At 41.4% G+C, this 26,407-nt stretch overlaps 1 protein-coding gene across 2 annotated transcripts in view; it reads left to right on the forward strand.

The window, feature by feature from the left end:
* Nucleotides 1-470: 470 nt before the first annotated feature.
* The window catches only part of LOC120046560 (phosphatidylinositol 3,4,5-trisphosphate 3-phosphatase and dual-specificity protein phosphatase PTEN-like), a 36,654-nt gene continuing 10,717 nt past the window's right edge, over nt 471-26,407 (forward strand). For both annotated transcript variants that reach the window (XM_038991904.1, XM_038991903.1), the window contains exon 1: nt 471-1,466. In XM_038991904.1, coding sequence (XP_038847832.1) covers nt 1,388-1,466 — 79 coding nt within the window. In that variant the 5' untranslated portion in view covers nt 471-1,387. The remainder of the gene's footprint in view (nt 1,467-26,407) is intronic.

A 26,407-nucleotide genomic window follows, 5' to 3' on the forward strand; every position in this document is an offset into this window, starting at 1 on the left:
GATGATTGATCAGCCACAGTTTCAGTTTTAAGGGTGTAACATCAAAATGCATCCACATTTGGGAAATGATGGTTTACAAGTTGCAACAGGGATAAAGCATCTAGCACAGAATCAGAGAAAATGCCAAATAGCCTTCTCTAAGCAGGCCCTTTTATCCTAACCTAAACTTTAGGTAGGGAGAGTTGGTCTAAGCCTTTGAATTGAGCAAATAATATGTTTGCCGTTTTTTGTATCTAGAAATACAACTGACAGACACCCCTACTTCCACACCCCACTCTAGTCACACACACACAAACAGATATCCCCCTGTCAATTCAAGGACTCAATTGGCCCACATGGATAAATGCAATAAGGTACACTAGAAGCGAAAAAATGACATGTTGGAAACTTTCATAATTACAAAAACACGTGATCACTTTGACAGAGGAGAGACTTGCATGTGCTCTGATGTGTCCTTCCGCTGCCAACAAAAGAACTAGCTAGCCGACTACAAAAAAACGTCAATCGGAAAAACGTACACTGTAAATCTTCTGCAATGAAACAGCTATTCTAAGAATGCACATGTATTTATTTGATAGAAACTTTTTTATTTCTAGATCTATATATTTGCGGCGGTGGGATATATATATTTTAAACCTCTACATATTTTTTTTCCTCCGTTGGAAGCCATGATGGAAGCTTGAGAGAAACGCAAAAAGAAGATGCTTCCCTGGACATATGTCAAACGAGTCTGTGCAAATATTTGGTCTTTGTATAGCCATTATACATGCACGTTGGAGCCTGACACTTTTTCGCGTGTATTTTGGCAATCTATTGGTGAAGATGTTGATTCGCTAGAAGGTTTTTGGATTTTTTAAAAAGTGGGTAGCTATTGCAGCTCGCTAGATGGCTAGCTAAGTCTGAGTGGATACGGTAACTAATTACTGCTGGGCTTTCCAAAGGCCGGTAGTCTTCAAATTCGAGCGAGCGCCGGAGAGTTATCTCCTCGCTGGTCGGTCAATCACGGCGGCTTCGGTAGATCAAGAGATTCGGACTGTATTATACCTTACGGTTAGGCGGGAGGATAATTGTATGTATTTTTCAAGGGGGAGTTGCAAGACAAATTCCAATATTGGGAAAGTTTGGCCTGCGCGGAAGAACAGAGCAAGGCCCGTCTCTATGATCCAGAGAAAAGGCCATTCTAGCTAGCTAACGCGTTAATCCTACTCACGACGACGACCACTGCTGGCTTGTCTCTGCGAGGAAGGAGCTGCAAAATCAAAAGAGCAAAGGGCGCTCGAGAAGCAAAGCCATTGCCAACCGAAGCAAAAGCAACGGCAGCTAGCTAACTTTTCATAATTTGAAACCCACAGACTCCTGTCACTAGCCAGCAAGCTAGTTAGCTACAATGGCTGCGATAATAAAAGAAATGGTCAGCCGGAACAAAAGGAGATACCAGGAGGATGGGTTCGACTTGGACTTAACGTGTATCCTTTTCTTAAATAACTAACGTTATACAGTTTAGCATACAGTAAACTAGCTAACTAGCCACGTTAGTATACCTACTGTTGTCAATGGAATATCGTTGATTGCTAACTAACGTTAAGGTAGCTAACGTTAGCTGGCTAATGTTTGCTAATTTATTGATACGACAGAATAGAAAGCATGTTTGAAAGGTGGTGTGAAGCTGTCAAATGTCATGAGGTTAAGTTACTACACATATTTATAGGATTAATGTTCCCACACATCCATATCTCCATGTTACAGCACTTGTTTACACTAGACAGACGGACATAGCTAGCTAAATTAGAAACGGAGGCCGCCTAGGCTAAGTTAGCTATATCTAGTGTGCAAGATAAACTGGGAAGGAAGTGTATTTCCTCAACTGGAGGCACACGTAGTGTATGGATCTGTGCAACACTTACTGTAGCAGTTTTTTAAAATGTTATTTCTCGCACACATGAAAGATAAGGGGCATATCAGTGTCTTTCGAAAGCTTTTTAGAAAGCAATGATTATTGATGCATCTAAACGTTAAAACAGTGTCGGAATTGTAGTTCACATGGAGCCAACCGTGGGCGAATGCAACCGCTGAAAACCCTACATACACAGAAGGGTTTAAGAGCTTGGTTCCGATTAGCAGCCAGTCAATATTACATAACTTTATTGGTTACAAATAGTCCATCTCTAGACATGACTACTTTGCCATTAGGTAGCTACTGTAGCTTGCTAAAGTAAAACGTGGCTTCTTATTTGACAGTGCAGGGAAGATGGTTGGCTGCGTTATTAATGTTTTCTTATCTAGCTATGACTAGTTATAACTAGCGAACCTAGCTATTGATCAGCTAATCAATAACACAGAGGCTGCATTTACACAGGCAGCTCAATTTTGATATGTTGCCCAATTATGGGCAATGGGTCAGAATTTGGCTAGTGTGTAAATGCAGCCTGACAGTTCTGGCACTATGGCCCAGAGGCCAATTTTATCATGGATTTAATTATTGGGCATGTTGGGAAGCAATCAATTAAATGTTTAAGACCGTGCAATGCACCTTTCAAATGTCCTGCTATCCGGATTAAAAGAAACAAAATATGGTGTCGTGAATTGGTCAATCTTGCGACATGTGCTGCTAGCTGTCAAACGTGATCTAAATTAGGGTAATGGTAATTTATCTGGCATCCTTGATTAAAAAATATTTGAAGAACACTAGCGAATTCCAAAAGGGCCTCAATGCAGTTCTTTATGCAAATGTTATAATTGAGAAGATCTTTAGGAAATTAACCCAACCCCCTCCAAAAGACACACCTACATATACAGGTTTTGGAGAGTTGTGGGGGTGTTAAGTGCCTTGCTCAAGGGCACAACGGTAGGCAATGGTATCTAGGATTTGATACTAGTAAACCTCCGGTTGCAAGCTCACTTCACAAAAGATTTTTCCAGTCGGACCCGGAATCCAATAGGCAAGATCCCGGTTGCTGGCTCATCTCTCTAACCGCCAAGCTACCTGCCGCCCCACATTCACGCTAATCATTTCTAGAGGTTAACTTCAGAACATGCGCATATATACTGTCAAGTGAAGTTTGTGATCTAGACCTATATCCATTTTGTTAACCCATAGGATGGTAGTCCCTTGCAGCACATCTCAAACCTGGCCAACCTGGCCCTGATATTGAAGACCAGTTCAAGCGAGTGCACTGAACGGGTGTGTGCTTGGAATCTGCTCGGTATGGTAAAATACCTTGGCAGAGGAAAATGCTGGAGCAACTACTGAAGACTGTCTTACAAGCTGACATCAAAGGTCAAGTTGTGACATCTTCTACCTGGCTGTTTTAAAATGTATATTTTAATGTGTTTTGACACTTGAGTTCATGTTGGAAATCAGAAGGGGAGACAGGCAAATGGGGGCGAGACGGTGGGAAGGGTGGACACGGATTGAACCCTGGTCAAACGACTGAAGTATTGCATTCATTTCATAGTTTTCTCTGTTGACGTGGATAATGTGCCCAATGTTTATTTGGAGAATTTTGTGCAATTTAATATTTGCAATGCAATGGTGATGCCTTTCAGAACAATTTACGCTGAACAAAAGTATAAACGCAACATGTGAATAGTTAGATGTTTCATGAGCTGAAATAAAAGATCCCAGAAATGTTCCATATGCACAAAAGGCTTATTTCTCTAAAATGTTGTGCATAAATTTGTTTACATCTCTGTTAGTGAGCATTTCTCCTTTGCCAAGATAATCCACCCACCTGACAGGTGTGGCATATCAAGAAGCTAATTAAACAGCATGATCATTATACAGGTGCACCTTGTCCTGGGGACAATAAAAGGCCACTAAAATGTGCAGTTTTGTCATGCCACAGATGTCTCAAGTTTTGAGGGAGTGTGCAATTGCCATGCCGGCTGCAGGAATGTCCACCAGAGCTGTTGCCAGAGAACGTTAATTTCTCTACCGTAAGCCGTCTCCGACATCGTTTTAGAGAATTTGTCAGTGTGTCCAACCGGTCTCACAACCACAGACCACGTGTATGGCGTGCATTTGCTGATATCAACGTTGTGATCTGGGATGTGGTTATGGTATGGGCAGGCATAAGCTACAGACAATGAACAGAATTGCATTTTATTGATGGCAAAATGAATGCACAGAGATACTGTGACGAGATCCTGAGGCCAATTGCCATGCCATTCATCTGCCGCCGTCACCTTATGTTTCAGCATTATAATGCATGGCTCTGTCGCAAGGATCTGTACAGAATTCCTGGAAGCTGAAAATGTCCCAGCTCTTCCATGGCCTGCATATTTACCAGACATGTCACCCATTGAGCAAGTTTGGGATGCTCTGGATGAACATGTACAACAACGTGTTCCTGTTTCCACCAATATCCAGCAACTTCGCACAGTCATCGAAGAGGAGTGGGACAACATTCCACCAGCCACAATCAACAGCATGATGAACTCTATGCAAAGGAGATGTGTTGTGCTGCATGAGGCAAATGGTTGTCACACCAGACACTGACTTGTTTTCTGATCTATCCCCTACTTTTTTTTTTTAAGGTATCTGTGACCAACAGATGCAGTCCCTACAGGATTTCAGTGTCTGTGATATTTGCGGGCAAAAATGCTTGATATTTCTGCAGCAATTCAGACATTTTGAATAGCAATTTGGGACGATTGTGTCCATTTTGTCACATGTGCTGATGGGGGGAGGAGTTTGGCTTGACTGAACCATTAATTTTATGCAGTAAAAGTTCATTGGTTAAAAGCCCTCTTTTTGTAATGCTACGATCAGACAGTTTTATGCAGTAATATTGCAGTGATTACTGTTATATACGGTAATAGTAATGATGCACCGATATGACATTTTTGGCCAATACCGATATCCGATATTTTCCTTGCCAAAAAACCTGATAACGATAACTAATATTTAAAATTTTAGAGGCCTTTTAAGCATTCTAGTACAGTTAAATAGTTAACACACACACATGGACGCATCGGTTTAAGGCACTGCATCACAGTGCAAGAGGCGTCACTACAGTCCCTGGTTCGAATCCATGCTGTATCACATTCGGCCGTGATTGGGAGTCCCATAGGGCAGCGCACAATTGGCCCAGCGTCGTCTGGGTTTGGCTAGGGTAGGCCATCTTTGTTCTGAACTGACTTGCCTAGTTAAATAAAGGTTACTCACACACACCACACTGACCAAAAAGTTATTTTGTTGGCATTTACATATGTCCCCATTACCAGTAAAACACAATCAAAACCTATTTATTTTATTTACTTGCTGTGCTGTTTCATTGTTCAGTCGTTTCATTCTCAACCAGGATTTCTATGGAACACTGTTTGGGTCTTTGCATGTCAATAAAGATGCATGTCAAATAACACTATTTGACGTGTCAAATAAGCTTGTTGACCAATCAGGGCCTGAATATGACTGCACTTCACATAATAATTGAACGCGTTCATATTTTTTTAACGTAGATATTACACATTGATTACACTATCACTCGTATTTCATATGTCACAACGATTCATCGATACGTATGCTAAGATACTGGTAAAGTTGTCTCGCGCACCTACAGTGCTGGTCATAAAAAAAAAGCTAGCTAGCTAGCTCAAGGATGCAAGCAATGTTCTTCCCCAAAAACATAGCTACTGAAACAGATGTCTTTTTGCTATTGTTAGCTAGCTAACTATATAGCTAGGTGTCATCTAAAATAACCCTAATTTATAAGACAGTTGTTATTTGATTAATGGTGGTCAGACCCATCTATGTGAAGCTAGCCACAATAAGGATTAACAACAATAGTGGACTTTGCGGTTAGCCTTCAAAATAAAAGTATGTCATTGACAGTGATGCAAATGAATACAAATAGTGGAATTATGCCATAATTGAATAGATCATGCTAATCGAGGTTGGAATGTTATATGCACCTGTACATAGCCATCTGTAAATAGCCCACCCAACTACCTCATCCCCATATTGTTATTTATTTTTTCTGCTCCTTTGCACCCCATTATCTCTACTTGCACATCCATCTTCTGCACATCTATCACTCCAGTGTTTAATTGCTAAATTGTAATTATTTTGCCACTATGGCATATTTATTGCCTTACCTCCCTAATCTTACTTAATTTGCACACACTGTATATAGACTTTTCTATTGCGTTATTGACTGTACATTTGTTTAGTCCATGTGTAACTCTGTGTTGTTTGTCTCACACTGCTTTGCTTTATCTTGGCCAGGTCGCAGTTGTAAATGAGAACTTGTTCTCAACTGGCCTACCTGGTTAAATAAAGGTGAAATAAATTTAATAAATATATAAAAATCAACAAAAGATCAGTTGTTCATTTGACAAATCAGTTAATCACACTGGATGTATTATACTTTAGAATTGCATTGGGGGCATACTTATTTCACTCTACAGCCTTACCTACGGATTGTGGATCAATGACGTGGGGTATCAGTCTACTCAGTGACACCCAGAGAACATTAGCGTCGTAGCTCTTGTTGCGTGACTCTGAAACAACTGAATTGAGCCACGTTTGTTGTCAACCTATGTGTATTGAACCCTATTCCAGAGGAAAAACAATACTGCATGGCTGTTTTGGAGTCTGATAACTGAGGAGGACGTTGGGGAAAAATATATTGAATATTGAGTATACTGTTACCCAATTTTGTTGATCCCCAATCCTTAGGTAAAGCTGTACAGTGCAAAATGAATGTCAATACACACAATAGGCTGACTGAGGAGGTGATTTCACACAGTCACAGTCCCGCGATAATAGCTACAATGCTAATATTTGCCTAAACTCTTCACAGTTCTGTGGGTGTCACCGAGTAGGCTGATAACCCATTTCTTTGCTTCACATTCCAACCTTGTTTAACATTGTCTCGTCTAAATATGGCATGGTTCCACCAATTTGTAACCTTCAGCATCACTTTCAAAGAGGTACTTTTATTTTGAAGGCAAACTGAAAATTCAACTTGTGCCTTATTGTGGCTAGCTTCACAACACATAACCCGGTCAGGTCGAGCGTCACTAGCCAGATGAAGCCAGCTGGCATGCTTATAACGTTAGCTTTGGGCAACAGGGTTAAGTAGCTGGCTAGCTATTTATTTTCATGAACTGAAGTTCAATTTCAGTAGGCGAACAACAAGTGGCTACATAGCTAATACTTACTCACAAGGATTCCTAAATCATTGCATTTACATTTTACATTTTAGTCATTTAGCAGACGCTCTTATCCAGAGCGACTTACAGTAGAGTGCATACATTTTATTACATTTTACATACTGAGACAAGGATATCCCTACCGGCCAAACCCTCCCTAACCCGGACGACGCTATGCCAATTGTGCGTCGCCCCACGGACCTCCCGGTTGCGGCCGGCTGCGACAGAGCCTGGGCGCGAACCCAGAGACTCTGGTGGCGCAGCTAGCACTGCGATGCAGTGCCCTAGACCACTGCGCCACCCGGGAGGTCTATTGCGAGGTCATTGCTAAGAATAGTGAAAATGAGTGCAGTTTCTACTGGTCAATGTTTTCAGGTTGGTTGTATTGGTGCTAGCTAGGTACCAAGCTAAAGTTAGCTAGCTACCCCAGAAGTTGCGGTCGAACAAATAATGCTTTATTACCAAAGCGGTATTGTAAACACATCGTTTGTGGCTGGTGTTTGCAGACTTTTTTGTACAGCTTTGACAGTGCTACTGATAGTAGTGGTGGCACTTGGCTTGCACGTGCAAATTCAGAACACACAACATTCTATAATAGAACTGCGTTATTTGACGTGTCAAATTTTAAGCTTATTTAACAAAGTGTTATTTGACGTGTGTCTTTTTTGACACGCAAAGACCCAAATGGCGTTACATAGTATGTCGTGAATCTAATAGCAGTGACACTATTACTGTGTAACTCCGGTAGGGCAACATCTGAAAAATAGCACGCTTGGTAGTGTGTACCGGTGCTCGACTAGTCACGAAAGCCAACATCACCCACGACAGAGAACGGTTGATTGTCAAGGGCAATGCATTCCATTATCTTGGCGTTAATGGATTTCGCCTTTGAGTTGTCTTGCTGAAATTTTCTTAATCTTTCAAATAACTGCTCGACTTAGCCCACACAGCAGGCGTTGTGGGCTAGGTTAGGAATGCTGTGTTGCATGTGTAGCGCGAAATTTTACGTGGCGTCATTACGTCAAGTTATATAGGTATGCACATCAGCTTTGACGTCGGTTTTTCACATCAGGCTGATACCGATGTTGGCACTTTTAGCTAATATCGTCCGATTCCAATATGTTCACCAACTATATAGTTTATCCCTAGGTAATAGTGCAGGGATTGTTCAAATTCCAAGCCGTCATAAATATGCAGGGCTTTGTTGATTAAAAATAAATAAAGGGACTGTACACACCTTATCTATTGTGTGGTAGGTGTTTAGCCTAATGAACTGGCTATACATGTGACGGTTTACTGAGGAATCTGATCAGTTAACCTACTTGTGTGACTGAGCAAATGTTCCCATAGTATGTGTTGTGGTAGGCGATATAGTATTAAAATGTAAAGAGACCATGTTGCTGTAATGTTTTATCGGTTTTGGCATGTTGTCTTAAAGCAATATAGGCTTTTTGCAGTTATGTAATGCAGAGTTCTGGGAACAATCCTTAAAGCACCAGTGATCTTGTATCAGCAATGCTGCCTGCGAGGGCTCCTCTCTAACCCACCACCTTTCCATTTTCCATAGCACCCTTTCTTTCCTGCATTCTCATCTCTTACCCACCCTAACACTTCCCATATCATTTGCTCTCTTTCCCGCTCCTCTCTTTATCTCTTTTCCACACTCTCCCCATCTACTCTCACTCTTTTTCTGGTGCTCCCAGCTGTGGAGTTGGCTAGAGTAGGGCCTTATAAAATTCAACAACATTCCATATGTATAGTAGGTAATTAACTACATGCATTGAACTTAATAGAAAATGAATGAATTTGCTTAATAATCATAAGACATTAACAAAATGCATCAGTGATTTGTATTTTGAAACTGCACAGAACGTGTGCGCATGTCTACACTTTGTGTAGCCGTTAACGATGATGCTAATGATATCGGTCCTCTGGTAAACATGCCAAGGCTTTCCAAAAAACTTTCTCAATTAAATGTAGCCTATACCTACCTGGCAGAATGATATCATGATTTTTTGTATCAATCCAGTGTCCATTTGTTTTGAAAACTCTGCAGTCACATGAGTACTACAGAAACATTGCTAACCAAACAACGGTCTCTTGCTGGTTGGTGAAAACTAAAACGTAATCCGGCAGAAATTAAAAGAGATTTTATAGGACCCTTTCCGTCTGGGGTCCCGCATGTGCGTTTCGTCGCAGCTGCAGAACGCCATGCCCCCCTGCTCCCTAGTATGTAACTACCCTGAGAGCTTTTTAAACACTTAGTCAGAGTGCAATGATTTTGCCCGTAGGACCCGAGACGTAGGTTGTAACCCCGGACTTTATATCCGGGGTGTGAAAGGAAGGCCCGAAAAATTGTTAGACTTAGGTGGCTGGAGTCTAACAGAATGGCTACACAGACTGAGTTAATCCTTGTATGTTATTTACATTTTTGGCCTGTCTCTAGGCTCACTCACAGGACTCTACACACTTCAACACACACAATATGCACACATATTGATACTGACTCTCACATACACATATTTAGCAGATGTTATTGCGGGTGTAGTGAAATGCTTGTGTTCCTAGCTCCAACAGTGCAGTAGTATCTAACAATTCACAACAATACACTCATCCAGAAGGCGAGGTCAGTACAGGTGCATCAAAGCTGGGACCGAGGGACTGAAAAACAGCTTCTATCTCAAGGCCATCGGACTGTTAAACAGCCATCGCTGAGTGGCTGCTGACAACATACTGACTCAAATCTCTATCCACTTTAATAATTAAAGATTGGATGTAATACATGTATCACTAGTCACAGTATATCTCATATGTATATACTGTACTCTATACCATCTACTGCATCTTGCCTATGCCGCACGGCCATCGCTCATCCATATATGTATATGTACATATTCATATTCATTCCTTTACACTTGCGTGTATAAGGTAGTTGTTGTGAAATTGTTAGATTACTTGTTAGATATTACTGCACGGTCGGAACTAGAAGCAAAAGCATTTAGCTACACTCGCATTAACATTTGCTAACCATGTGTATGTGACCAATAAAATTTGATTTGATTTGACATCTGAAAGTAAAATAATGGAATTAAGAAATATATAAATATTAGATAGAGCAATGTTGGAGTGGTGTTGACTAAAATACAGTAGAATAGAATACAGTGTATAGAGATGAGAACTAAAGCAGTATGTAAACATTATTAAAGTGTATGTATATAGGGCAGCAGCCTCTAAGGTGCAGGGTTGCATAACCGGGTGGATAGTGATGGCTATTTAACAGTCTGAGGGCCTTGAGATCTTAACTGTTTTCAGTCTCTCGGTCCCAGCTTTGATGCACCTGTACTGACCTCGCCTTCTGGACGATAGTGGGGTGAACAGGACGTGGCTCGGGTGATGAATGTCCTTTGATCTTTCTGGCCTTCCTGTGACATCGGGTGCTGTAGGTGTCCTGGAGGGCAGGTAGTTTGCCCCTGGTGATGTGTTGGGCAGACCGCACCACCATCTGGAGAGCCCTGCGGATGCGGGCGGTGCAGTTGCCATACCAGGCAGTGATACAGCCCGAAAGGATGCTCTCAATTGTGCATCTGTAAAAGGGTCTTAGGAGCCAAGCCACATTTCTTCAGCCTCCTGAGGTTGAAGAGGCACTGTTGCGCCTTCTTCACCACACTGTGTGTGGGTGGACCATTTCAGATTTGTCACCGATGTGTACGCTGAGGAACTTCAAGCTTTCCACCTTCTCTACTGCGGTCCCGTCGATGTGGATAGGGGCGTGCTCCCTATGCTCTTTCCTGTGAGAGGTTGATTTCCTGGCACCACTCTCACAAGGCCCTCACCTCCTCCCTGTAGGCTGTCTCGTCATTGTTGGTAATCAGGCCTACTACTGCTGTCGTCTACAAACTTGATGATTGAGTTGGAGGCGTGCGTGGCCACGCAGTCATGGGTGAGCAGGGAGTACAAGAAGGGGCTGAGCACACACCCTTGTGGGGCCCCTGTGTTGAGGATCAGCAAAGTGGAGGTGTTGTTTCCTACTTTCAACACCTGGGGGTGGCCCGTCAGGACTATGGTGTTAAATGCTGAGCAATAGTCAATGAACAGCTTTCTTACATAGGTATTCCTCTAGTCCAGATGGGTTAGGGCAGTGCGATTGCATCATCTGTGGATCTATTGGGGCGGTAAGCAAATTGAAGTGAGTCTAGGGTGTCAAATAAGGTAGAGGTGATATGATCCTTAACTAGCCTCTCAAAGCGCTTCATGATGACAGAAGTGAGTGCTATGGGGCGATAGTCATTTTGTTCAGTTACCTTTGCTTTCTTGGGTACAGGAACAATGGTGGACATCTTTAAGCATGTGGGGAAAGCAGACTGGGATAGGGAGAGATTGGGATAGGGAGAGATTGAATATGTCCAATAACACTCCAGCCAGCTGGTCTGCGCATGCTCTGAGGAAGCGTCCAGGGATGCCGTCTAGGCCGGCAGCTTTGCGAGGGTGAACACACTTAAATGTCTTACTCGCGTTGGCCACGGAGAAGAAGAGCCCACTGTCCTTGGTATCGGGCTGCGTCGGTGGCACTGTGTTATCCTCGACGCGGGGGAAGAATGGGTTTAGCTTGTCCGGAAGCAAGACGTCGGTGTCCATGACGTGGCTGGTTTTCCCTTTGTAGTCTGATTTTCTGTAGACCCCACCACATATGTCTTGTGTCTGAGCAGTTGAATTGCGACTCTACTTTGTCATTGTACTGATGTTTTGCCTGTTTGATTGCCTTACAGAGGGAATAACTACACTGTTTGTATTCGGCCATATTCCCAGCCATCTTACCATTGTTAAATGCGGTAGTTCACGTTCTCAGTGTTGCGCGAATGCTTCTATCTACGGTTTCTAGTTTGGGTTGGTTTTAATATTCACAGTGGGTACAACATCTCCTATACACTTTCTGATGAACTCAGTCACCGAATCCATGTATTTGTCTTTGGTATTCTCAGAGGCTACCCGGAAAATATTCCCAGTTCATGTGATCAAAACAATCTTGAAAAATGAATTCCAATTGGTCATACCAGCGTTGAATAGACCTTATCATGGGTACTTCCTGTTTCTGGCTATAGGAAGGGAGGAGCAAAATGGAGTCGTGATCAGATTTGCCGACGGTAGGACGGGGGAGGGCCTTGTAGGCATTTCGAAAAGTTGAGTAGCAGTGGTCCAAAGTTTTTCCAGCGCGAGTACTACAGTCAATATGTTGGTAGAGCTTCGGTAGCGTGTTCCTCAAAGTTGCTTTGTTAAAATCCCCAGATACAATAAATGCGGCCTCAGGATATGTGGTTTCCAGTTTGCATAAAGTCCAGTGTAGTTCTTTGAGGGCCATCGTGGAATCGGTTTGAGGGGGAATATACATGGCTGTGACTAACCGAAGATAATTTTCTTGGTAGGTATTCTAGGTCGGTGAACTAAAGAACTTGAGTTTCTGTATGTTATCACAATCACACCATGAGTAGTTAACTTCTTATGGCTGCAGCCCGAGGCCGCCCACAATATGACAACAGCCAGCTCAAGTGCAGGGCGCGAAATTCAAAAGATATTTTTTTTAAATATTTAACTTTCACACATTAACAAATCCAATACAGCAAATGAAAGGTACACATCTTGTGAATCCAGCCAACATGTCCGATTTTTAAAATGTTTTACAACGAAAACAGCACGTATATTTATGTTAGCTCACCACCAAATACAAAAAAGGACAGACATTTTTCACAGCACAGGTAGCATGCACAAAGCCAACCTAACTAACCAAGAACCAACCAAACTAACCAAGAAACAACTTCATCAGATGACAGTCTTATAACATGTTATACAATAAATCTATGTTTTGTTCGAAAAATGTGCATATTTCAGGTATAAATCATAGTTTACATTGCAGCTACAATCAGAAATTGCACCGAAAGCAGCCAGAATAATTACAGACACCAACGTCAAATACCTAATTACTCATCATAAAACATTTCTGAAAAATACATAGTGTACAGCAAATGAAAGACAGGCATCTTGTGATTCCAGACAATATTTCCGATTTATCAAGTGTGTTACAGCGAAAACACAATATAGCGTTATATTAGCTTACCACAATAGCCAGAAACACAAGCCCTTCCCCAGCAGTAAAAGTTAGCGATCGTGACAAACCAGTAAAAGATATATAATTTTTGACTAACCTTGATATTCTTCATCAGATGACAGTCCTATAACATCAGGTTATACATACACTTATGTTTTGTTCGAAAATGTGCATATTTAGAGCTGAAATCAGTGGTTACACATTGTGCTAACGTAGCTACTATTTCCCACAACGTCCGGATATTTTTCTGACACTTTTTCTGACACACATATTCTGACCAAATAGCTATTCATAAACATAACTAAAAAATACATGTTGTATAGGAAATGATAGATCCATTAGTTCTTAATGAAATCGCCGTGTTAGAATTCTAAAAAATAACTTCATTACGACATCCAGCTTCGGTATAGCTAGAGTACCCAAAAGTTGGGCGCCGACGACTAGTTCACATGTACGACAGATATATGAAATAGCATCATAAAATGTTTCTTACTTTTGCTGATCTTTCATCAGAATGTTGGACAAGGGGTCCTTTGTCGGGAACAATCGTTGTTTGGATTTAGAACGGCCACTTTCCCTCTTGAATTAGCAAGCGCACTAGCCAAGTGGCGCGAATCTCTCCATCGTCAACAAACTCGGAGAACGGAACACGGCAAAACTCCCGAAAAAATTTCAATAATCTGATTAAACTATATTGAAAAAACATACTTTACGATGATATGGTCACATGTATAAAATAAAATCAAAGCCGGAGATATTGGTCGTCCATAACGGCAGCTAAACAGAAGGCAAATCCAGGTACCTCCTCGCGCTCTCCAGAAAACAGGAAATGGGGGACACGTCATACAAAGAGCTTGTATTCCACTTCAGACCAAGATAAACACTCAATTTCTTCTCTCACCGCCTCTTGACATCCAGGGGAAGGTCTATGAAGTGCATGTATACTAATACGTATCATGCCCATTTATAGGCAGGAAGTAGAACAGAGCCTCGATTTCAGACTTTCCACTTCCTGGTCAGGAAGTTTGTGCCAAATGAGTTCTGTTTGACTCACAGATATAATTCAAACGGTTTTAGAAACTAGAGAGTGTTTTCTATCCAATAGTAATAATAATATGCATATTGTACGAGCAAGAATTGAGTACGAGGCCGTTTGAAATGGGCACCTTTTATCTGGCTACTCAATACTGCCCCTGCAGCCCAAACAGGTTAATCATGAAACATACACCTCCGCCTTTCTTCTTCCCTGAGAGTTCTTTATTCCTGTCAGCGCAATGTACTGAGAACACAGCTGGCTATATGGACGGGGACAGTATATCCCAAGAGAGTCACGCTTCCTTAAAACAGAGAATGTTACTATCACTGATGTCTCTAGAAGGAGATCCTCGCCTTGAGCTCATCTACTTTATTATCCAGAGACTGAACATTAGCGAGTAATATACTCAGAAGTGGTGGATGGTGTGCACGCCTCCTGAGTCGGACTAGATGTCCACTCCGAATACATCTTCTCTGCTGGCGGTTTTGGAGCAGCCTTTTGAATAGTTAAAATTTGCTGTGGGGTACGAACAAAGGATCCAATTAGGGAAAGTCGTATTCCTGGTCGCAATGCTGGTGAGTTACCGCCGCTATGATATCCAAATGCTATTTCTGGCTGTATGCAATAACACCAAAAAAATTCTGGACTAATAATGTAAGAAATAACACACACAAAAATTAAATACTACAAAGCTGCTGCCGCCATCTTGCAGGGATACTGGAGTAACTCATACAATCACCATTTACGCAGCTGCTTTTCTTTTTATTATATATCCTGATGCCTAGTCACCTTACCCCTATACATATCTACCTTTTACTACACCAGTATCACTGCACATTGTAAATATGGTATTGGAACAGACCCTGTATATAGCGTCTTATTTTCTCATGTTCTCATTTTTATTTATGTGTTTTTTGTTCTACCTTCCGTTGATTTTAGTGCTACATTGATATTGATTACTGCATTTTTGGGTTTGGGGCATGAAAACCCCAAATTGGCCCAGTTAAATTTGATCTTGGCAAATGTGTTAATTGCATTTACAGATCCTGCCACAGTATTGTTTGTGTGCATGCACTATGCAGAAATGAGATACAGTTTAAGTGAGGGAAATTGTCACCTTTCGCACCAGAGCTGTCAGTGGTGTGCGTCAAATCTTTAAGACCAGTTTTAAAATAATTTGCGCTCAAAGAAGTTCTGCTAGAAACGAAGGAGACAGGGTATCCAATTAGAACTGTTCAGCTTTCTATTTCTGACACCGTAACACAGGAAATGTACTAAAAGGGTGCCCTTTTGTCAGTGGTTAAATTGAAAAATCCCACCGCTTATGTTGCATGCAGGCTTCAGAATGTCAGTTACAGGCAGGAGTTAATATGTGCAATTCAAAAAAAAAAAAAGTGAGATATATGATATTGAAGTTGATGGACATATACAGTTGAAGTCGGAAGTTTACATATACCTTAGCCAAATACATTTAAACTCAGTTTTTCACAATTCCTGACATTTAATCCTAGTAAAAATTAGGATTAGGATCACCACTATTATTTTAAGAATGTGAAATGTCAGAATAATAGTAGAGAGAATGATTTATTTCAGCTTTTATTTCTTTCATCACATTCCCAGTGGGTCAGAAGTTTACATGCACTCAATTCGTATTTGGTAACTTGGGTCAAACGTTTCAGGTAGCCTTCCACAAGCTTCCCACAATAAGTTGGGTGAAGTTTGGCACATTCCTCCTAACAGAGCTGGTGTAACGGAGTCAGGTTTGTAGGCCTCCTTGCTCTCACACGCTGTTTCAGTTCTGCACACAAATTTTCTATAGGATTGAGGTCAGGGCTTTGTGATGGCCACTCAACTTTGTTGTCCTTAAGCCATTTTGACACAACTTTGGAAGTATGCTTGGGGTCATTGTCCATTTTGAAAACCCATTTGCGACCAAGCTTTTACCTTCTGACTGATGTCTTGAGATGTTGCTTCAATATATCCACATAATTGTCCTTGCTCATAATGCCATCTATTTTGTGAAGTGCACCGGTCCCTTCTGCAGCAAAGCACCCCCACAACATGATGCTGCCACTCCCGTGCTTCATGGTTGGGATGGTGTTCTTCGGCTTGCAAGCCTCCCCCTTTTTCCTCCAATCTTAACGATGGTCATTATGGCCTAACAGTTCTATTTTTGTTTCATCAGACCAGAGGACATTTCTCCAAAGAGTACAATCTTTGTCCCCATGTGCAGTTGCAAACCGTAGTCTGGCTTTTTCATGGCGGTTTTGGAGCAGTGGCTTCTTCCTTGCTGAGCGGCCTTTCAGGTTATGTCGATATAGGACTTGTTTTACTGTGGATATAGATACTTTTGTACCTGTTTCCTCCAGCATCTTCACAAGGTCCTTTGCTGTTGTTTTGGGATTGATTTGCGCTCTTCGCACCAAAGTACGTTCAACTCTAGGAGACAGAACGCGTCTCCTTCCTGAGCGGTATAACGGCTGCGTGGTCGCATGGTGTTAATACTTGCGTACTATTGTTTGTACAGATGAACGTGGTACCTTCAGGCATTTGGAAATTGCTTCCAAGGATGAACCAGACTTGTGGAGGTCTACAATTTTTTTCTGCGTTCTTGGCTGATTTCTTTTGATTTTCCCATGATGTCAAGCAAAGAGGCACTGAGTTTGAAGGTAGGCCTTGAAATACATCCACAGGTACACCTCCAATTGACTCAAATGATGTCAATTAGCCTATCAGAAGCTTCTAAAGCCATGACATAATTTTCTGATATTTTCCAAGCTGTTTAAAGGCACAGTCAACTTAGTGTATGTAAACTTCTGACCCACTGGAATTGTGATACAGTGAATAACTGTCTGTAAACTGTCTGTAAACAATTGTTGGAAAAATTACTTGTGTCATGCACAAAGTAGATATCCTAACCGACTTGCCAAAACTATAGTTTGTTAGCAAGAAATTGGTGAAATTAAAACAAGTTTTAATGACTCCAACCTAAGTGTATGTAATCTTCCGACTTCAACTGTATGAGGTTATGACATTTTTAATCCAGAGACAGATATTTTTCAGTAGTTTAAAAGCTAAAATCCTTATTTGGTGAAACTGCCATGTCCGTTTGTGATATTACAACAGAGGTTACTGCAAACAACAAACATTTTTTATTTTTTTTTTATTTTTTTTTTTACATAATTGAACGCGCAACAGAACAGCAGAATATGTACTGCAACCGCCTGACGTTCTTTGGCTCCTTTTCATCAACAAAAGAAAAATGACAGTTTACCTAAATGCGGATTCGAGCTTTAAGTCTTTTAATTTGCACGCAAGGAGTGTGTTGGTTTAGCAGTGCTCCAGACACATTTTTCCCCCTATTGACTGTGTCACTTGACTTCAGTGACTGTGTCACTGAAGGAGCACATTTGTTGTTGCTTGACCACGAGACACTTGATTTCAGTATGCATGGTCAATGCAGCATATGCAACAATGTTGATGACAATGATGCTGTTTCCACTTTGCGTCTTAATATAAATCCACAAGTGTTATATAATTACACTTAATTTGTTTGTTTACATCTGCAAACAGCTAGTTTATTTTCTTAGCAAGTTGTGGCTAAGTCGTGTTAGCTGCTAATGCTAATTCCTATTTAGCTGGCTAGCTAGCTAATAAATGTACTGTCAGACCAAACGTAGCTAGCTATACAACCTGTTACCAGTGATGGTGTAAGCGTAAATCAGCAGGTTTTGTGAAACAGTATCTTCTAAACCAAAGAGGATTAGGCGAAGCATGAATGTTACCAACATGAAGTAGCTAAGAGAGAACATTGTAATGTAGCCAAATATTATAGGGTCCCCTAGGAAACACTGACCAACACTTTGGTTCCTACACTTAAAAATTATGCAATTTTAATTTTGAAAAGGTAGCAGTCAGTACTAGGGCCGGTAACGGTGACCATATTACCGGCAGTCAGGAGTAATGACCACAGTCAAATTCCAAGTGAATGAGTTATGGTCACTATGCTTCTCCAAAACTGTGCTTTGATGCCTCTGATGGTCGTAGTAGCCTACCAAACTTGCTAATGGCCGGTACTCTGCGCTCTATTGTCCCTTTCACTCTGACATCAATGCAAATAGAATCGCAAATGAAACACTTCGTGAGAGCCCTGGCATTCAGAGTTTGAGCGGAGTAGGATCAGCTGTTGCACAGCAAGAGCCAGCTCCTCGTAGCTGATTGTTGCATGGAATAAAATGTGTTCCTGTTACGCAACATTTCTATAGGCTATGCAATTGCATGAGAAAAGTTATTGGGTTTGACGCTACAAGTTTTGCACACCTGTATTTGGGGAGTTTCTCCCATTCTCTGTAGATCCTCAAGCTCTGTCAGGTTGGATGGGGAGCGTCGCTGCACCGCTATTTTCAGGTCTCTCTAGAGATGTTCGATCGGGTTCAAGTCCGGGCTCTGTCTGGGCCACTGAAGGACTTTCAGAGACTTGTCCCGAAGCCACTCCTGCATTGTCTTGGCAGTGTACTTAGGGTCTTTGTCCTGTAGGAAGGTGATCCTTTGCCCCAGTCTGAGAACCTGCTCTTGAGCGCTCAGGACTTCATCAAGGATCTCTCTGTACTTTGTTCTGTTCATCTTTCCCTTGATCCTGACTAGTCACTCAGTCCCTGCCACTGAAATACATCCCCACAGCATTATGCTGCCACCACCATGCTTCACCGTAGGGATGGTGTTGGCCAGGTGATGAGCGGTGCCTGGTTTCCTCCAGAGTGACCATGATGATGCAGTATTCTATATTAAATCTGGTCTTTACATATGACCTACTAATATACTGTATGTGTGGAATTATTTTTGATTTAGAAATGGCCCACAAAAAAGTCATCCATAGCCTGCACTTGAATAGCGAATGGAGGTTACGTGCAGTTACTTTTTATTTTATATACAGTGAAATGTAAAAAATAACTTGTTTAAAAAAAATCTAAAACGGAAAAGTGGTGCGTGCATATGTATACACCCCCTTTGCTATGAAGCCCCTAAATAAGATCTGGTGCAACCAATTACATTCAGAAGTCACATAATTAGTTCGATTGCACACAGGTGGATTTTATTTAAGTGTCACATGATCTCAGTATATATATACACCTGTTCTGAAAGGCCCCAGAGTCTGCAACACCACTAAGCAAGGGGCACCACTAAGCAAGTGGCACCATGAAGACTAATGAGCTCTCCAAACAGGTCAGGGACAAAGTTATGGAGAAGTACAGATCAGGGTTGGGTTATAACAAAATATTTGAACATTTGAACATCCCATGGAGCACAATTTAAAATCCATTATTAAAAAAATAGAAAGAATATGGCACCACAACAAACCTGCCAAGAGAGGGCCGCCCACCAAAACTCAAGGACCAGGCAAGGAGGGCATTACTCAGAAGAGACCAAAGATAACCCTGAAGGAGCTGCAAAGCTCCACAGCGGAGATTGGAGTATCTGTCCATAGGACCACTTTAAGCCATACACTCCACAGAGCTGGGCTTTACGGAAGAGTGGCCAGAAGAAAGCCATTGCTTAAAGAAAAAAATAAGCAAACACATTTGGTGTTCGCCAAAAGGCATGTGGGAGACTCCTCAAAAATATAGAAGGTACTCTGGTTAGATGAGACTACAATTGAGCTTTTTGGCAATCAAGGAAAACACTATGTCTGGTGCAAACCCAAAACCTCTCATCACCCCGAGAGCAACATCCCCACAGTGAAGCAATCTTCCAGAGATTTGAGACTGGGACGAAGGTTCACATTCCAGCAGGACAATGACCCTAAGCATATTGCTGAAGCAACCCTCGAGTGGTTTAACTTCTTATGGCTGCAAGCCCGACGTCGGTACACTTATGACAACAGCCAGCTCAAGTGCAGGGCGCGAAATTCAAAATATATATTTTTTACATATTTAACTTTCACACATTAACAAGTCCAATACAGCAAATGAAAGGTACACATCTTGTGAATCCAGCCAACATGTCCGATTTTTAAAATGTTTTACAGCGAAAACAGCACGTATATTTATGTTAGCTCACCACCAAATACAAAAAAGGACAGACATTTTTCACAGCACAGGTAGCATGCACAAAGCCAACCTAACTAACCAAGAACCAACCAAACTAACCAACAAACAACTTCATCAGATGACAGTCTTATAACATGTTATTCAATAAATCTATGTTTTGTTCGAAAAATTTGCATATTTCAGGTATAAATCATAGTTTACATTGCAGCTACAATCAGAAATTGCACCGAAAGCAGCCAGAATAATTACAGACACCAACGCCAAATAACTAAATACTCATCATAAAACATTTCTGAAAAATACATAGTGTACAGCAAATGAAAGACAGGCATCTTGTGATTCCAGACAATATTTCCGATTTATCAAGTGTTTTACAGCGAAAACACAATATAGCGTTATATTAGCTTACCACAATAGCCAAAAACACAAGCAATTTCCCAGTAGCAAAAGTTAGCGATCGTAACAAACAAGCAAAAGATATATAATTTTTGACTAACCTTGATTTTCTTCATCAGATGACAGTCCTATAACATCAGGTTATACATACACTTATGTTTTGTTCGAAAATGTGCATATTTAGAGCTGAAATCAATGGTTATACATTCTGCTAACTTAGCTACTTTTTCCCACAACGCCCAGATTTTTTTCTGACACACATATTCTGACCAAATAGCTATTCATAAACATAACTAAAACATACATGTTGTATAGGAAATTATAGATCCATTAGTTCTTAATGAAATCGCAGTGTTAGAATTCTAAAAAATAACTTCATTACGACATCCAGCTTCGGTATAGCTAGAGTACCCAAAAGGTGGGCGCCCACGAATAGTTCACATGTACGACAGATATATGAAATAGCATCATAAAATGTTTCTTACTTTTGCTGATCTTTCATCAGAATGTTGGACAAGGGGTCCTTTGTCCAGAACAGTCGTTGTTTGGATTTAGAACGTCCACTTTCCCTCTTGATTTAGCAAGCGCACTAGCCAAGTGGCGCGAATCTCTCCATCGTAAACAAAGTCAGAGAACGGAACACGGCAAAACTCCCGAAAAAATTTCAATCATCTGATTAAACTATATTGAAAAAACATACTTTACGATGATATGGTCACATGTATCAAATAAAATCAAAGCCGGAGATAGTAGTCACCTATAACGGCAGCTAAACAGAAGGCAATCCCACTGTCCACCTCGCGCTCCCCAGAGTACCGGAAACGGGGGACACGTCATACAAAGAGCTTGTATTCCACTTCAGACCAAGATAAACACTAAATTTCTTCTCTCACAGCCTCTTGACATCCAGGGGAAGGTCTATGAAGTGCACGTATACTCTTACGTATCATGCCCATTTATAGGTAGGAAGAAGAACAGAGCCTCGATTTCAGACTTTCCACTTCCTGGTCAGGAAGTTTGTGCCAAATGAGTTCTGTTTGACTCACAGATATAATTCAAAAGGTTTTAGAAACTAGAGAGTGTTTTCTATCCAATAGTAATAATAATATGCATATTGTACGAGCAAGAATTGAGTACGAGGCCGTTTGAAATGGGCACCTTTAATCAGAGCTACTCAATACTGCCCCTGCAGCCATAAAAAGTTAAGGGGAAACATTTAAATGTCTTGGAATGGCCTAGTCAAAGCACAGACTTCAATCTAATTGAGAATCTGTGGAATGACTTAAAGATTGCTGTACACATGCGGAACTCATCCAACCTGAAGGAGCTGGAGCAGTTTTGCTTTGAAGAATGGGCAAAAATCCCAGTGGCTAGATGTGCCAAGCTCATGGAGACATACCCCAAGATACTTTTTAAAATTTTTGTTTTTATTTCACCATTATTTAACCAGGTAGGCCAGTTGAGAACAAGTTCTCATTTACAACTGCGACCTGGCCAAGATAAAGCAAAGCAGTGCGACAAAAACAACAACACAGAGTTACACATACAAACGTACAGTCATTAACACAAAACAAAATTCTATGTACGGTGTGTGCAAATGTAGAAGAGTAGGGAGGTAGGCGATAAATAGGCCCAAGAAACGAAAATAATTACAATTTAGCATTAATACTGGAGTGATAGATATGCAGATGATGTGCACGTAGAGATACTGGCGTGCAAAAGGGTAAGTAATAATGTAGGGATGAGGTAGTTGGGTGTGCTATTTACAGATTGGCTGTGTACAGGTACAGTGATCGGTAAGCTGCTCAGACAGCTGATGCTTAAAGTTAGAGAGGGAGATATAAGACTCCAGCTTCAGATTTTTGCAATTCGTTCCAGTCATTGGCAGCAGAGAACTGGAAGGAAAGGCGGCCAAAGTAAGTGTTGGCTTTGGGGATGACCAGTGCAATATACCTGCTAGAGCGCGTGCTACGGGTGGGTGTTGCTATGGTTACCAGTGAGCTGAGATAAGCGGGGCTTTTACCTAGTAAAGACTTATAGATGACCTAGAGCCAGTGGGTTTGGCGATGGATATGTATTGAAGGCCTGCCAACGAGAGCATACAGGTCGCAGTGGGGGGGCTTTGGTGATAAACCGATGGCACTGTGATATACTTCTTCCTGTTTGCTGAGTATTGTTGGGTGCTATTTTGTAAATGACATCGCCGAAGTCAAGGATCGGTAGGATAGTCAGTTTTCCGAGGGTATGTTTGGCGGCATGAGTGAAGGAGGCTTTGTTGCGAAATAGGAAGCCAATTCTAGATTTAATTTTGGATTGGAGATGCTTAATGTGAGTCTGGAAGGAGAGTTTACAGTCTAACCAGACACCTAGGTATTTTTAGTTGTCCACGTATTCTAAGTCAGAACCGTCCAGAGTAGTGATGCTAGTCGGGCGGGAAGGTGCGGGCAGCGATCGGTTGAACAGAATGCAACAGTTGGAGGCCATGGAAGGAGTGTTGTATTGCGTTGAAGCTCGTTTGGCGGTTTGTTAGCACAGTGTCCAAAGAAGGGCTAGATGTATACAGAATGGTGTCGTCTGCTTAGAGGTGGATCAGAGAATCACCAGCAGCAAGAGCGACATCATTGATATATACAGAGAAGAGAGTCGGCCTGAGAATTGAACCCTGTGGCACCCCCATAGAAACTGCTTGAGGTCCGGACAACAGGCCCTCCGATTTGACACACTGAACTCTATCTGAGAAGTAGTTGGTGAACCAGGCGAGGCAGTCATTTGTGAAGCCAAGGCTATTGAGTCTATCGATAAGAATGCGGTGATTGACAGAGTTGAAAGCCTTGGCGGTTATGATATCGTTTAGGACCTTGAGCGTGGCTGAAGTGCACCCATGACCTGCTCGGAAACCTGATTTTATAGCGGAGAAGGTACGGTGGGATTCGAAATGGTCGGTGATCTGGTTTTTAACTTGGCTTTCGAAGACTTTAGAAAGGCAGGGCAGGATGGATATAGGTCTATAACAGTTTTATTTTTATTTATTTGTTATTTTACCAGGTAAGTTGACTGAGAACACATTCTCATTTACAGCCACGACCTGGGGAATAGTTACAGGGATGAATGAGCCAATTGGAAACTGGGGATTATTAGGTGACCACAATGGTTTGAGGGCCAGATTGGGAATTTAGCCACGACACCAGGGTTAACACCCCTACTCTTACGATAAGTGCCATGGGATCTTTAATGACCTCAGAGAGTCAGGACGCCCGTTTAACGTCCCAGCCGAAAGACGGCACTCTACACAGGGCAGTGTCCCCAATTCCTGCCCTGGGGCATTGGGATATTTTTTAGACCAGAGGAAGGAGTGCCTCCTTCTGACCCTCCTAACTAATGCGTAGTTTTATAATGTGTATTTTTTTTTTTTTACAAAGTAAAACGAGAGAAATAAGCTTTTGGCAAGAACGCATTGGCCTTCACCGGCGAGTGAGCTGTGTATCATTGGGTGAGTCAGTGAAACTGGAAAGTATTTTTAGGACAATCATTTCCTCATATTGTAGCCTACAATGTGTCTCTGCACACACACCTAGGCCTAGGCCATTGATGGATTTAAGACAACGTCGTTTTTATTGAGTTCAGTGTCAAAGTAGCCTGCCATTTAAATAATTTGTGCTTTATTAAAAATGATTCTGCTAGTCTTCAGTCATGTTAAATGACTTAGAGCATGAAATGTGTTTATAAAAAGGACACATTTTTCCGGGATCCTAGGCTACTAAAAATGTGTGCAACTTCTGTAAGTGCCTAAATTCTACTGCTCAATGCCACTACGCATTATATTATAAGTTGTTTTTATTCTCTTTTTGTTGTCATGCGTTCCGGTCCCTCAGAGCTCCCCAGGCCTCACCCCCCCAATTAACCACTGGTATTAATGTTTTTTTACATATACTAAATAATAAAGTAAGTACGACTCAGAATATGTTCTTCTGAAATGGGTTACATTTTCTTCATATTATGCTTCTTTTGACATGCTTAAAATAAATGATTTATTGTGATGGTGTTTAATGGGTTTATTAAACTTTTTTAATGTAGATGTTCCAAAGGCCCACATCAGTGGCTTGTAGGTACGCGTGGAAGCCAGAGATGCGAAATGTGTTTGTTATTAACAGTCAATTAACGTAAGACAGGCAGTTATTTGAATGACAATCACCGGCTGACAAAATGTCATGACCGCCACAGCTCTAATCAGGACGTATTTCTTTCCATCTGCTGTTCCACAAGCCTACTCTGAGTGCACAGAGAGAAAGGGCACAGGGGCAGGGCAGACACTTTCATGCAGGGATAAGGAAAGTCATGCACTTTAGGCTACTGTTTGACCAAATACTGTAATGTATCCCAACAAGACTTTCCTTGTCCGTCGAGACAGTGTCCTCTACCCTTGCGTTTGATATGTTGAATATTCCATGTGATTCAACTGGGGCTGTAGGAGAGTTAAGCCCAACATTTGCAATGATCTCAATATAACTTGGGCTCTATAAATACATGCAGGTCAAGCTATGGAGATTCTCCGAGTGCACCCACATGTGGGCCCTGGTTGATAGGAGTGCTCCGGTCCTTTCGGCCTCTAGCCCTCACACAGTCAACTCCATCTGTTACGTTAGTGATCACAACCCTTCTGCCCTGCACTCTACTTACCCATTACTGTACATTGCTGCTCAATGACACCCACATAGTTATAGAAATGTCTATTTTCCTATCTGAATGCATCATGATGATCTTTGTTCAGAAGATATGTTATTGTGATATGATTGCCTTGTAAACTTGAGGTTTTAGAATTGTATGAGTTATTTATTTGAGTCATTTTGTATGAGTTATTTATTTATTTGAGTCATATATATATATATACAGTACCAGTCAAAAGTTTGGACACCTACTCATTCCAGGATTTTTCTTTATTTTGACTATTTTCTACATTGTAGAATAATAGTGAAGACAAACTATGAAATAACACATATGGAATCAAGTAGTAACCAAAAAAGCATTAAAGAAATCAAATATATATTTTATTTGAGATTATTCAAAGTAGCCACCCTTTGCCTTGATGACAGCTTTGCACACTCTTGGCATTCTCTCAACCAGCTTCATGAAGTCACCTGGAATGCATTTCAATTAACAGGCGTGCGTTGTTAAAAGTACATTTCTGGAATTTGGGCCAATCAATTGTGTTGTTACAAGGTAGGGCTGGTAAACAGAAGATAGCCCTATTTGGTAAAAGACCAAGTCCATGTGATGGCAAGACCAGCTCAAATAAAAAAAGAGAAATTACAGTCCATCATTAGTTTAAGACATGAAGGTCAGTCAATCTGGAAAATATCAAGAACTTTGAAAGTTTATTCTAGTGCAGTCGCAAAAACCACCAAGCGCTATGATGAAACTGGCTCTCTTGAGGACCGTGACAGGAAAGGAAGACCCAGAGTTACTTCGGCTGCAGAGGATGAGTTCATTAGAGTTACCAGCCTCCGAATTTGCAGCCCAAGTAAATGCTTCAGAGTTCAAGTAACAGGCACATCTCAACATCAACTTTTCAGAGGAGACTGTGTGAATCAGGCCTTCATGGTCGAATTGCTGCAAAGAAGCCACTACTAAAGGACACCAATAAGAAGAAGAGACTTGCTTGGGCCAAGAAACATG

Source organism: Salvelinus namaycush, chromosome 4 (genome assembly GCF_016432855.1).
Source record: "Salvelinus namaycush isolate Seneca chromosome 4, SaNama_1.0, whole genome shotgun sequence".
Taxonomy (NCBI): Eukaryota; Metazoa; Chordata; class Actinopteri; order Salmoniformes; family Salmonidae; genus Salvelinus; species Salvelinus namaycush.